At 42.9% G+C, this 14,550-nt stretch overlaps 1 protein-coding gene and 1 pseudogene across 1 annotated transcript; one reads left to right on the forward strand and one right to left on the reverse strand.

The window, feature by feature from the left end:
- Positions 1 to 1,332: 1,332 nt before the first annotated feature.
- On the reverse strand, positions 1,333 to 8,889 carry LOC136651953 (keratin, type I cytoskeletal 10-like). Its single transcript, XM_066628729.1, has 6 exons — positions 8,662 to 8,889; positions 5,911 to 5,993; positions 4,675 to 4,831; positions 3,204 to 3,365; positions 2,937 to 3,062; positions 1,333 to 1,554 (listed from the first exon to the last, which is right to left on the reverse strand). Exons 1-6 carry the CDS (start codon positions 8,887 to 8,889, stop codon positions 1,333 to 1,335), a joined length of 978 nt encoding a protein of 325 aa, XP_066484826.1.
- Positions 8,890 to 12,779: 3,890 nt separating this feature from the next.
- Positions 12,780 to 12,895, forward strand: LOC136654653 (5S ribosomal RNA; annotated as a pseudogene).
- Positions 12,896 to 14,550: the final 1,655 nt, after the last annotated feature.

Consider the following 14,550-nt stretch of genomic DNA (forward strand, 5'->3'; position numbering starts at 1 on the left):
TATAACACAAATTCTCCATTTTAGGAGACTACTAGACTACTTCCTCAAGCTATTTTATTCTTTAAATTAATAACAATACAAAATTATTTTTAGAAATACTGGCTATTTTAAAAGTGTATATGAAAAATAAGAATATATTATCTTACCTCTGGCAGTGCTTCCGCATCTTGATCCGAAGTCATCAGAACCTTCACCTTTGTCTATAGAACCCGAACTTTTGTATCTGGAGTCTGCTGACCCAGATCCTTTGCACTGAGAGTTGGAAGAGTCTTGACCTCTAGACCTGGTGTCTGTAGATCCAAAATTTCTAGATGGAGAACCAGAAGATCCAAATCCTTTGGATCTCGACTCTGTAGATGTTAACCCTCTGGATCTTGAGTCTGTAGACCCTGACACTTTTGATCCAGAGCTGAAGGATCCCAGATCTTTTGCTCCTGAACTTGTTCTTCCTCTAGATTGCTCTTCTGAAGGTCTCATATTCCTTGTTCCTGAACCTTTTGATCCACTGGTGTTTCCAGATCCAAAATCACTGTGAAATCATTTAACCAAACAAACCAAAAAGGTTTCCTTAATTTATACTCATGTGAATATAGTTTGTCAACCTTACTGAAGTCCTTACTATAACTATGAACTGAGTTTTTAATGTGATGAGAAAAGGCAATATCCAGTTGCTTGCATAAAACGTAATAATAACAACGTGTGGGTGATGCACATCTAAAGTTAAAATGTATTCAATAACTTTTAGAGCTGTTAGAATTCACAGACTTCAGATCATGGACAGCCCAATTCTGTGCTTCCTGGCACTGCAGGCTACACTGGTGACTAAATGGCCACTGCTGTATCCTGTGAGGCCAAGGAAGTCACAGGAGATTTCCTCGGGGGAAGGGGACAATTGTCCTTTTCACAACTGAATAAAGCCCCAGCCCCTGTAATAGGGCTACTTGAGTTTGCGCCAGCTAAATCTCTGGCACAGACTTGAGAAGTCCTTTGTTGGGCTTCCGAGCCTGACACCGGGCATAGGATCCTCTGCTGGACCCACCCCCCTCCCAGGCTGGTTGCTCCCCTGTTCCACCCTCCCCCTGCCCTGGAATGCATCTGATTTGCAACAGCAGTTTGAAAATGGCCATCACAGCATGTTCTGTGCACCACCTGTAGCCAATTGCAACAATTTACTAACAGTGGGATCGTGTCCCACTGTTTTAAAGGTGGGGGGGATAGATTTGGGCTACAAGTAATATGAAGGCATATAAATAAATCTTTAGATAAAGGAGGATCTAGATAAAAAATATCCAGGACAGGGAGAATTCCCACCACCACCACATTCCCCTTTATTCACCCATCTCCCCCATCCAGCAGTCGGTGGTAAGTCTCAATCTCATTCTCCAAGCGGATTTTGATGTCCAGGAGTTGCTCATATTCTCTATTCTGGCACTCCATCTCATCCCTGATCTGCTGTACTTGGTCCTCCACATTGCTTATCACTCCTTGTATCTGAGAAAGTTGGCCACAGTATTGACCTTCTACGTCTGCTAGGGTGGCCTCAAGAGATTGTTTCTGTTGGAAGAAAATACATAATATTGAAAGTTAATAGGAGGATCAATTTGTTAGGAACTTGACTCAGTGTTTTCCTTACATTCCCTTACATTCCCTGCTCTATTAATTTTGATGTCCAATATTGGGTGATTATTTAAATCAGTATTCAGATATCCTACAAATATTTGATACTCAATGACAGTATCCGGTGTCCTTGATGATATTTGATATTTCATTTCCTTGTTTGACTTTGATATTTTCTATATATGATTTGAATATCTTTGATAGCTGACATGTAGTGCAGTTTCGTATCTGACATTTTTTGATAGATTGCCAACTTATGGTATTTGATACTTGACACATGCCAGATGTTAAGCAGTCAAGAGATCATCCAACCAAATTTCATTTATCTTAAATCTGAGATCAAATTTCTAATTCATAGTTTAGAATTTGAAATTATTCCATATGTTGAGAAGATGATGATGATGATGATGATGATGAGAGAATGGAAGTGCAAACTTCTAATTTCTGGCAAAGCATAGTTGCCATTTTGTGTAATTATAGATTTTGCTCACAATATAGTAGTTTAAACCAGGACTCCAAACTGTGACTTGGAGCCCAAACCTATGCCCTTGTAGCACCGGTGCTGGAGCCCAGCACAAAGTGTCATAAGTGTGCCATAAAGCACGTTTACAACACCGAGTGAGGAGGGAGTCAGCACTGGGCCTCAGCACTGGGAAGATGACTCTGCAGCACAGCCAGCAGTAAATCTTGCCACTAAAGTGCCTTTTTGTGGTGGGAGGAGGTGGAACTGAGTGGGGGGGGGGAGGAGGGTGGAATGGGGGGAGAGACTGGCCCTGAAGGAGGGTGGGACCAGTGGAGGTCTCTTCCACCAAATCCAAAGCTCTGTGTTGGGCTTGCAAGCCTGACATGGAGTTCCACAGGTCTGTGCCAGCTGGTGTAGACTCAAGGAAGTCCATTGCAAAGGTTGGAGCCTTCCTTGGGGAAAGGAGATAAAAGCCCCTTTCCCTCAAAGAGACTTCCGGTGGCTTCCTGGTACCTGAAGGTTACAGCAGTCACCATTTTAGTACCGCTGTTCCTTCAGGTGCTGGGAAGCATAGGATTGGGCTGTAATTTGGGAATGACAATCATCTTTAAGATTTGACTCTTTGTATTTATAGTTTGGAAACTGGAACACAGGGCTATGTCTGCTGTCTCGCTCTTTTTTTCCTGAAAGAAACATTTAATAAATGCATAAGATGCATCTTTTAGCACAGCTGTTAAGGTTGTAATTCTAAGCATACTTCCCTGGGAGTAAGTTCCACTGAATTCAGTGGGGTGTACTTCCAGATAGTTATGCATGGAATTGCATCATGAGTTAGAAAAGAGAGGAAGTCTTATACCAGAGACAGCTGGGATTGCAGCTCGATTTCCAGGCTCTGCAAACTGCGTTTCAGTTCGGTTATCTCATTCTTGTTGCTGCTGGTCTCTTCAACGCTGGTATTGATCTGCCTGTTCAATTCTTGAGTCTGAAACAGAGCAATTTTTAAAAGAGAGCTGTTCTGAGAGAGAGAGATTTAAAATCTTAAAAGAGCAATTTTAAAAAGAGAGTTGTCTTCTGTGTTGTTTAAAGAAGAGTTCTCCATGAAGTCAATGAGCATTTCTCTCACCTGTTCATTAAACCATGCTTCAATATTTCTGCGGTTATCCTCGGCAATGTCCTCATATTCGGCCCTCATTTTGTTAAGGAGAGCAGTCAGGTCAGCTCCAGGAGGGGAATTGATTTGTACATCAATATCTCCAGTGCTGGAATCATGTACAACACTCATGTCCTGTGTCAACAGAGATATTTTTTTAAACCTGCTGCAAAAACTTGATCGGAATAGACTGATTCTTTCTTAATGACTGACTACATTCAGAGTTCTGTAGTCAGGGTGTTTAGTAGTATACAGCACTAGTAGTGTACAGTCAGTAGTTTTACTGTATACAGTGTATACGGTTTGCAGTATACAGTGGAGTCACTGAACAGTAGAGCCAGAAGGTTCATGTAATACTGAGAATATTTTTAACTTTCAAATAATTAGTAAAACCAATTCTATTTTCATATAGTTAAAATGTCAGCAACTGTTACCCTGCACATGCCCGATCTCGTCTGATCTCAGAAGCTAAGCAGGCTCAGGCCTGGTTAGTACTTGGATGGGAGACCGCCTGGGGATACTGGGTGCTGTAGGCTTATACCATAGCCTTTCGAGACTGAAGGTTGCCAACCATAGTTAAAATACAATTCCTGACAATCTTAGGTTGATATAAATACTGAGATTAGATATCGAGACAGCAAGTGGTAGTGCCAGTTTTGATTTTTACAAAGGCGTCAGACATTTGATAGTGCCAGGCCAATACTGGGGGCCACTGCAAGAAGCTGGAGCTGATGAGATTGGGATCAGAGCCTCAGTTGCATCACAAGTTTGCTGCCTGGTAGGAGGTTTCTCATAAATGGGTGGGATTGACACTGGACTATTGAGGCAGGTTCATTATAGAGTGAGAAGCATCTTTACCAGCAGATCTCAAACTGTGGGTCATGGCCTGATTATTGGTGGGTCGCAAAAAGTCCACCACCTGAGTCTCTGCTGAGCTGTCTTTGGTCCACTGCAGGCCTCTCTTTGATGATAACTTTGTAGCTTGGCTCCAAAGAATGTATTTTGACTTTGTTCTATGTATTCCTCTTTTTCTTTCTGGTGGTTTGTAGATTATTCTTTTTCATTAGACTTCTTGCAATGAATTAGTTCCCTCCCCCCAATTTGTGTAACTTCTTTTCATGCTACAGTTTTATACCTTGAAATAATTACTGCTACTATTTGGTTGGAGTGCTTTTGATTTTAATTAACAGCACAGTCCTATGAATGCCTACTCAGAAGTAAATACCATTGTGTTTAAGAGCTGCAGTCCTATTCATACTTTCCTTGGAGTACGCCCCACAGTGTGACTTCTTCTGAGTAAACATGCATAGGTTTACGCTGTTTTAATTTTATGTCATATTATTTAATATTTGTAAGTCACGTCGAGGCCTTTCAGCTAAAAAGTTGGATAGAAATGTTGATTGAATGAGTAATCAAACAGATAAATAACCTAGGTCTATGTTACCTCCTCATGATTCTTCTTCATATATTCCAGATCTTCGGTTAGCCTTTCAACCTGCATTTCAAGATCACTCCTTGTCATTGTCATCTCATCCAAGACCCTACGGAGGCCATTGATGTCAGCTACAACACTCTGGTGGAGAGTCACTTCATTGTCATACCTGAACAAAAGTGATTAAAAGGGATGTCAGCAGATGTGTAGAACACACCTGAATAGGCAGAGGAAAAATGGGGTTTTGTTCAATGCCTTCATCAGTTTCAGCTGGATCACTGTATATCAAACAAGGTAGGTTGGATGTCTTCAGTCTGAAAATCGAAGTAGGAAGATTTAGCATTAGGAGTGCTTCTCCCATATTCCATGAAATGAACCTGGAGTTACCCAATTGTTGCCCTACTTTAATGATGTGTAACTGGAGTACAAGCTCAGTTGGCTGGTGGATCTTCCGTTCATGCTCTATGTTCCACTGTATTGCATCCAACCATCATAGAATATGTCCCCCAGACTTCTCAGAATATCATAGTTTTCTGTTCTATATTATATAAATAATAGTTTTTTATTTATAGAATGAATGAATGAATGAATGGGGGGGGGGGAGAGAATAGTTTAGTGCAGTGGTTTCCAAACTGTGGGTTAAGACCCATCAGTGGGTTGCGACCTGATTTTTGGAGGGTCATGAAACTGACAAGCAGATAGCTGACAAGGCAAATGTATCAAGCCCTATGGAAAGTGAAATGGAGCTACATGTGCATATTTACTCAAGAGTAGGCAAACACACCTCAGCTCTTATCAAATACCAGGTGAAGGAGAACACGAGGCCACCAGAATGGCCCCAATCCAATGAACATGGAGCTAAACATATGCTCCAGGAAGCAGTCCCACTAGCCATAGTAAAAAACAGAGGCTTGAGCAGCTGGTAAAGTTAAACTCTTTTTTTTTTTTTGTCACATTAAGCTAGGTGGGTCCTAATAGTCATTTTAGAAAGTGAATCTGGTGCGTAAAAGTTTGGGAACTGTTGGTTTAGTGATAATCTCCTCCAGTGTATCGCTGAGGCATTTCTCTAAAACAGAGAGATGATATTTACATGTGTATGAATTTAGAACTTCAATGTATTGATCATTCTGAGAGCTATTACGTATTTTGGCTTTGCTTGTTGATACATCAGACTCTTGGTTTGTCATGCATGTTGTGCTGATTGACAGTCTAAGCACAGGACGTTTATACTCATTTTGCTCCACTTACTTGAGTTTGAAGTCGTCAGCAGCCAGCCTGGCATTGTCAACCTGCAAAACAACTCTTCCATTTTCGACAACTGCAGCAATTATCTGAAAAGTGGGGGAAAAAATATGAGTGTTGAGTTTGGATGTGAACAAACCAGTTTCAACTCCCAGCTCAGCCTTGAAGCTCTTTGTGTGACCTTTCACAAATCAATGCCGCTCTACCTAAGCCTTTCATATAGGTTTGTTATGAGAAAGTATGAATGAGAAGCAAATTGTGAAACATTTCATGTATTGAGAAATGCTGAATAATGGCTATTTTATCATATGTTGTTAACTGTTTCTTGGTGAGAAATAAAGAAAAGTCTGCTTAACTATGGAAAATAATGTTAATATAGGAAATTCTAGAATGCATAATTTTTAAGTGTCTTTACTTTTGACTTTTTAAAAATAGTACTAAGGGGAGTTTTATAACATAACTTGGAAATTTAATGGATGGAATTAAATTAAATTTTATTAATGGAGGTCAGGAGGTCTGGTCTAGAGGGTAGAGCCTCCGTCTGCCTGAAGATAACATCCACAACGTCGCCAGTTCGAGGCTACCGGCACCGTGCGACCTTGAAACAGCTGACAAGCTGAAGCCGAGCTATTTCCATCTGCTCTGAGCTTGGGAGGATGGAGGCCAGAATGTGAAGCCAGATTGGAATGAAACACCTGAATGTAGTGGTTCTTGAAAGAAAGAACCTTCTTTCAAATTGTAAAAATCCCTATTTAATAAGGGATTTAAATAAAGCCTGCCTATGTAAACCGCCTTGAATAAAGTCTTGAATAAAGACCAAGAAAGGCGGTATATAAATACCTGTTATCAGGGCTTTTTTTCTAATGGAACACGGGGGGACGGAGTTCCGGCACCTTTTTGCAGGGGCCCCTCCCCTTCGGAGGCATTCCAGGAGGGGGGAAGCAAAACAGAGGCATTCGCTGGGTAGGTGCTGGGGGGTGCAGGGTGGGCAGGCGCCTGGCCCCTGCCTGACCGCACAACGACCCCCTCCTGCCCCATCCCCAAGCTCTTGCCTGAGCCCAGCCCGCCTCCCCTCCCCCTGCACTCTGCTTCCCTGCGCAGCTTCCAAGCTGGTGGAGGGCATGGGGGACATGCGCCAAGGAGGAGGATGGACAGCCAGCCAGCCAGCCAGCCAGCCAGGGAGACGGGCTGCGGCACCCATGGAACGCCCAGGTACTGGCTTGGCGGAGGAGGAGGGGAAGGAAGCTGGCTGGTGCAGCCCCCATGTCAATCTGCAGCACGAGCCTAGGCGTGTCTACTCAGAAGTAAGTCTCATTGTGCTCAATGGGGCTTGCTCCTGGGAAAGGGTGCATAGCGTTGCAGCCTGAGAGCCCAAGCCTATGCATGTCTACTCAGAAGTAAGTTCCATTGTGTTCAATGGGGCTTACTCCCGGGAAAGTGTCATAGCCTTGCAGCCTGAGTAGACAGGCAGAGGAAGGGCTCTGAGGCTGTAGTCCTCTCCATACTTTCCTGGGAGGAAGCCCCATTGACTCTAATGAGACTGACTTCTGAGTAGACAGGCACACGATTGGACCCTGAGGCTGCCATCCTATCCACAGTAAGCCCCATTCACTAAAGTTGACTTCTGAGTAGACATGCATAGGATTGGGCTCTTAGGTTGCAATCCTAGGCACTTTCCTGGGAATAAGCTCCATTGACTAGAACGAGACTTACTTCAGAGTAGACATACCTAGGATTGGGCTCTTAATCCTGGCAGAGATATATATCTGCACCCGTTTTCACATGCTAAGGGCAGGTGAAAAGGGATTCTACGTGTTTACAATGTGCTGTCCAGCCTTGCCAGAGATCCTCCTCATCCTTCCCCCACAAGCATGCCCTCCGCCAGCCAGCGTTTGCAGCTCCTCTCCAGCAATGCACAGCAGCTGCTCAGGGCAGCAGAGAACATACAATTGCATGCCAGGCGCCTTCCCAAAGACACAGAGTATTCTGATACCTGAATTAAACCATATTTAATAGCTTGTTTGCAAACGTAGCTGTTTCTATGTGCACCTAAGAACCCCTCTTGTGTAAGAATTCCTTTTTTGCTCTTACTCCCACAGTTGCTTAGAGTAATTTTACTACATGGAACTCATGTAAGCCATTTTTCAGAATCCATTCACTGCTTCCTCTCCTCGAAGTAGTGCCACACTACATACTACACGCTACAAGTGCACCTGTACAGTATTTTTCCCCATGTGTAGATAAAGTAGCTAGGGGGAAGGGAATGTGGAGATTGACAGCCCAATCCTATGCATGTCTACTCAGAAGTAAGTTCATCTTTAGGGGGAAAGCACATAAAAAAGATTTTATTTCTCCAATAAAAAATGGTTTATAAATAAATAAATAAATAAATAAATAAATAAAAGATTAACAAGTTGTGAGTTCCTGCACCTTTTCTTTTACAAAAAAGCACTGCCTGTTGTTGTTGTTGTTGTTGTTGTTGTTGTTGTTGTTGTTGTTGTTGTTGTTGTTATTATATGCACTCAAAACATCACAGAAAAGCAAATGTGTCGATGAAATTAACATTCCGTTGTAAATTGTTGTATATGGTAGATATCACATGTATAACGCAGACCCAGATACAATAGGTTTCCTGCAATAACTATTGCAATGAATGGCCCTCGGACTCCTTTCAATCAACTAGATTTTATAATTCAAGAATTTTAGAAAATCTGATCAAAAGCTGTAAGACTCCATAAGTTGGTTTCATTTTCCTACCTGTTTCTTTAGGTCGTCGATGAGTGCATAATATTTGCTGTAATCACGTTTCTCTCCATCTCTGTTCCCTCCTCCAAACTTCTCATACCATTCTGCAATTTTGGTCTCAAGTTCACTGTTGGCTTCCTCTAGATCATGCACATTGTCCAGGTAGGTTGCCAAGCGATCGTTCAGGTTTTGCATTGTTTGCTTGCCATCACCAGAAAAAAGACCACCATCTCCACTCATGCAGCTGTTTGAGCCTCCAGCCGAGCCACCTCCGGTGACCCCATATCCAGCACCGAAACCCCAGGACCCACCAGTGTTACATGCTGCACTACCAGAACTCCATCTTCCTTGACTCCCTGATGCCCCACTGAAATTGCATATGCCCCTTGCAGTACCTCTTATGCTACCACCACTGTTGGAATACCCACTAATCATCCTGCTACTGGAACCACCACTCAAGCTGCAGGTTCCACTACCAGGAAGTCTCACCTGACTTCTACTGCTGCGGGAAGAAGAGATTTGTCTACCTGACTGGCTAAAGAAACTCATTTTTGCAATAAAGCGTGCAGAGGACCTTCCTGGCGTAGAAGTGTAGCTTAAGTTGGAGCTGTCCTCAGAAGCCCATTTCAACCCCTTTATAGAGAAATTTAAAATTGCATCATACTCTTAAGTATATGGTATTTTGGCCAATTACTAGCCTAGCCTATCATTAAATAATTATAACAATTAATAGCTAATCCTAATGTGGGCTCTTCCCTCTCAGTATGTCAGTGTGGAAAAGAGGTAGAGCAACATGGGTCAAACCTTTCATTACAAGGTCAAACCTTGTATCATCTTTGGAACAAAACTGAGTAATTACTTCCTTTTTTATAGCTTCACTGCTATGTCTCTGTATTCATTTATAACTATGTATCTCTATTTTACCTTCACACTTTCATTCATTATAATTTTAAAAATTCTGAAGTCTGGACATTTTAGATGGAATATTTAGTCTAGGACTGCCACACTAGAGATCCAATCACATCCAGGGACTGCCTGCAGTATGCACTACATGCTATGTGCTGGTATTGAACCAAGCAGCCTCCACTGGGGCAATCTCTCTCCTTCCTCCACACAGGCTCTTTAATCAAAGCAGGAAATGCAGAGCAGACTGGGACTGTTCCCAATGCTCCCCACATTTCCTGTTCCATTTAAAGAGACAGCATGGAGAAAGGACATTCTATGGAAAACATTGGGGTCTTTCTTTCTTTCTTTCTTTCTTTCTTTCTTTCTTTCTTTCTTTCTTTCTTTCTTTCTTTCTTTCTTTCTTTCTTTCTTTCTTTCTTTCGAGCATTGGATGATTCTTTAATGCAGTGATTTAGAAATCCATAATTCTAGCAAAATACTTATAACTTAATAATAATAATAATAATAACAACAACAACAACAACAACAACAACAACAACAACAACAACAACAACAACAACAACAACAACAACAACAACAAGTATTTATATACCACCTTTCTTGGTCTTTATTCAAGACTTTATTCAAGGCGGTTTACATAGGCAGGCTTTATTTAAATCCCTTATTAAATAGGGATTTTTACAATTTGAAAGAAGGTTCTTTCTTTCAAGAACCACTACATTCAGGTGTTTCATTCCGATCTGGCTTCACATTCTGGCCTCCATCCTCCCAAGCTCAGAGCAGATGGAATAGCTCGGCTTCAGCTTGTCAGCTGCTTCAAGGGCGCACGGTGCTGGTGGCCTCGAACTGGCGACCTTGTGGATGTTATCTTCAGGCAGATGGAGGCTCTACCTTCTAGACCAGACCTCCTGCCCTCCTGTAACTTAGAGGCCTCCTGCCTCCTGTAACTTAGAGGATAGTGGCATTTTTATTTGAGCTGAAAGCAAGATGGCATATCACTGAAGGACTTCAAAAGTTGTATGAGCCCTGGCCATTTGAATATACCATTTCCTATGGTCAAAGGCCCTGTTGTTTTCAGGTCAAAATACATTTTGGATGTCACTGAAGTCCTCATTTGGAAAGCAATTATAAAATCATCATCTTAATTCTGTGTCATGTCTGTGGATTGAAAAATGATTATGCTGTCAATGACTAGTAGCAGTTAAGTATATGATACTGCCCTTCTTAAACTGGATATTTTCTTCACTGCTTTCAAAGGGCAGGTAAAGTTGTTTCAATTCCACTAATTACTTAAAGTCTATATTGACTGTTGACTAGCTAAATCTCCTTTTCAGCTAAAACCATGTTGTATACATTGTAATACAAACCCTTTGCCAAACCCTGAAACATAAATTGTGTTTTTAGATCACAAGCTTTGTTACCCTATTAGTCATCTCCATCAACCATGATCAGCACATTTGGAAATTAAAGAAAAGAAAAAAGAACAGTATCTTTGGTGCAGCTTCTGCCTGTGCTATTGAAAGTTGGACTCCTTCTTCTGACTAATATGGGTTCAGGAGGACAAGGTGTGACAGTTAGAGCCAAGGCTGACTCTTACATAACCAGAGGGTCAAATACACATTCGGAGAAGTGCCTGTTTAGTGCCTTTGTCCTTGTGTTATTTTTGTCTTAATTGCTGAGGAGACTGACCTGGATTAGTATGACACTATGGGGAAGAAGACCTCTTTCCCAATCATGGGAATTACAATGGGCCCTCAATGGGTGCTGTTTGTCCTAGAAACAGCTATGTACCCTTTGTTCTTACTTCTACTTAGAATCTCAAAACACACAGATGAACAGGCGTGCAGGGAGAATCAGCATGGCTTCTGTAATGGTAAGTCCTGCTTCACGAACCTTATAGAATTCTTTGAAAAGGTCAACAGGCATGTGGATGTGGGAGAACCCATGGACATTATATAGCTAGACTTTCAGAATGACCTGGAGACAGGGGTGAGCACTGAGGTTGCAAAGTTTGCAGACAACACCAAACTTTTCCGAGTGGTGAAGACCAGAAGTGATTGTGAGGAGCTCCAGAAGAATCTCTCCAGACTGGCAGAATGGGCAGCAAAATGGCAGATGCGCTTCAATGTCAGTAAGTGTAAAGTCATGCACATTGGGGCAAAAAATCAAAACTTTAGATATAGGCTGATGGGTTCTGAGCTGTCTGTGACAGATCAGGAGAGAGATCTTGGGGTGGTGGTGGACAGGTCGATGAAAGTGTCGACCCAGTGTGCGGCGGCAGTGAAGAAGGCCAATTCTATGCTTGGGATCATTAGGAAGGGTATTGAGAACAAAATGGCTAGCATTATAATGCTGTTGTACAAATCTATGGTAAGGCCACACCTGGAGTGTTGTGTCCAGTTCTGGTTGCCGCATCTCAAAAAAGACATAGTGGAAATGGAAAAGGTGCAAAAGAGAGCGACTAAGATGATTACGGGGCTGGGGCACCTTCCTTACGAGGAAAGGCTATGGCGTTTGGGCCTCTTCCGCCTAGAAAAGAGATGCCTGAGGGGGGACATGATTGAGACATACAAAATTATGCAGGGGATGGACAGAGTGGATAGGGAGATGCTCTTTACACTCTCACATAACACCAGAACCAGAGGACATCCACTCAAATTGAGTGTTGGGAGAGTTAGAACAGACAAGAGAAAATATTTCTTTACTCAGCATGTGGTTGGTCTGTGGAACTCCTTGCCACAGGATGTGGTGACGGCATCTGGCCTGGATGCCTTTAAAAGGGGATTGGACAAGTTTCTGGAGGAAAAATCCATTACGGGGTACAAGCCATGATGTGTATGCGCAACCTCCTGATTTTAGAAATGGGCTGTGGCAGAATGCCAGATGCAAGGGAGGGCACCCGGATGAGGTCTCTTGTTATCTGGTGTGCTCCCTGGGGCATTTGGTGGGCTGCTGTGAGATACAGGAAGCTGGACTAGATGGGCCTATGGCCTGATCCAGTGGGACTGTTCTTATGTTCCAGTCTGTGTTTTGGCCAAATGTAGCTGCTATTTGCGATTAAAAGAGGTACCAAATATGTCCTTCTAATATGTCAGTTAGCAAGCAGCTCTTGCTACTGAGCTCTTATTCAGGGCCAGCAGGGCCCCCGAAAGGAATTCTATAGAACTGCACTGGGTCCTTCTTATCTGTAGGGTCTGCATCAGAACATTTCAGAATCTGTGGATGCCAAGACCATTACCCTGCACATGCTGGATCTCATCTGATCTCAGAAGCTAAGCAGGGTCAGGCCTGGTTAGTACTTGGATGGGAGACCGCCTGGGAATACCGGCTGCTGTAGGCTTATACCATAGTCTTTCGAGACTGAAGGTTGCCAACCAGCTGGAGGGCGTGGCTGGAAGGCACTTCCAGTACATGCCAGTGACTTCCAGTCACATCTGGGAGGTCTTCTGAGGCCCACCAGCTGCGTATTTCATTATCGGCAGAATTCAGTATCCCCCGGGGGGTCCTGGATGGATTCCCCATGGATACCAAGAGCCGATTGCACAGCGATTCTCTGGGTTTGAGGAAACTCTAAACAATGCCTAATCACAGCTCTGTTTTCTGAGCAGAGTGCTAAAGATGCACTGCAACAAAAGGTTGCCGGTTGCCGGTTGCCGGTTGCCGCTTGTTCTAAGTTTGCCTTTGGGTATTTGGGACAATTCCTGCCATTGATATGAAGTGGGGTATCAGCAATTTCCAGACATGCCTTATTTCCAAGGCTAGGTAGTGATATTCATTCATTCATTCATTCTCAGTCTAAGTATTCTATTGTCTACCTTAGTTGCTGTTTTAGATCTTTTGTTTACCCAGATCATGCCTAGTCAATTGTAATTCTTTCTTTTTTTAATTGGCTGAGATGCATCCAATACAAGATATATCCCAATTCTTGAATTCTAGTTTGAGATTACTTGTAAGAAGAAGATGGTTCGGAACAGAAGGGTTCAAATGCCTGCCCTGAGTGATCTTGGTGCTGAGTGATCTTTGCAGCACGATTGTGCCCTTTTGGATATTTTGTATTGCAGAAGTCAAGGCACCCAGCCATGCCATGCTCTGGTCTTTCTGATTTCTCTTTGGATCTTTTCAGACATGATTGGCTTCTATGAAGAAGTATGGTGATGGGTGAGAGTGGACTTGGGTTAGCAGGATCCTTTTGGGCAGAGTTGACTCCATAGGTAGGAGCTGGTTGGGTCCACGCCTGTGCCTGGCCAATCCTGGAAACAGTGAGTTTTTTTGTCTTCCTGAAATAATGGAACAAATAATTCTGTAATCCTTTTCAGTCTATTTGCAGCAGCCTCAATATTCATTCTTTGTTCCAGGGTCAACAGCATGCCATGAAAAGTTCTTGCGTGTCCACGGAACTGGAAAGCCATGCTTGTGTAAATCAGCTTTGATTCGTCACTGCGAGTAATCAGTTTGGGACAAGTTGCCATATAATCACAGCAATTATTTTGCATAACTACACAGATTAAATGCAAAAAAAGAGAGATTTGAATGCTTTGATAGGCAGTAGAGGGTATAGCTCAAAATCTCCTTTTAATGAGAAATCAATAGAAGAGATCCTGCAACCTCCTGATTTTAGAAATGGGCTATGTCAGAATGCCAGATGCAAGGGAGGGCACCAGGATGCAGGTCTCTTGTTATCTGGTGTGCTCCCTGGGGCATTTGGTGGGCCGCTGTGAGATACAGGAAGCTGGACTAGATGGGCCTCTGGCCTGATCCAGTGGGGCTGTTCTTATGTTCTTATGAGGTAGGGGAATATATTCTTATGAGGTAGGGAATTCTTATAGGATTTTGGACCACATTAACAGTCCAATCCTAGAGACGCCACCAGGTGCAACAACGCCAGTTTTGCTGGCACAGACTTGAGAAGCTATGTGTCAGGCCTGGCCTGACACAGAGTTCATGATCTGGCGAAGCAGAGTTGCTCCGGTCCCACACCCTCCCACTCCTGTTCCT

Source organism: Tiliqua scincoides, chromosome 5, assembly GCF_035046505.1.
Source record: "Tiliqua scincoides isolate rTilSci1 chromosome 5, rTilSci1.hap2, whole genome shotgun sequence".
NCBI classification, from domain to species: Eukaryota; Metazoa; Chordata; class Lepidosauria; order Squamata; family Scincidae; genus Tiliqua; species Tiliqua scincoides.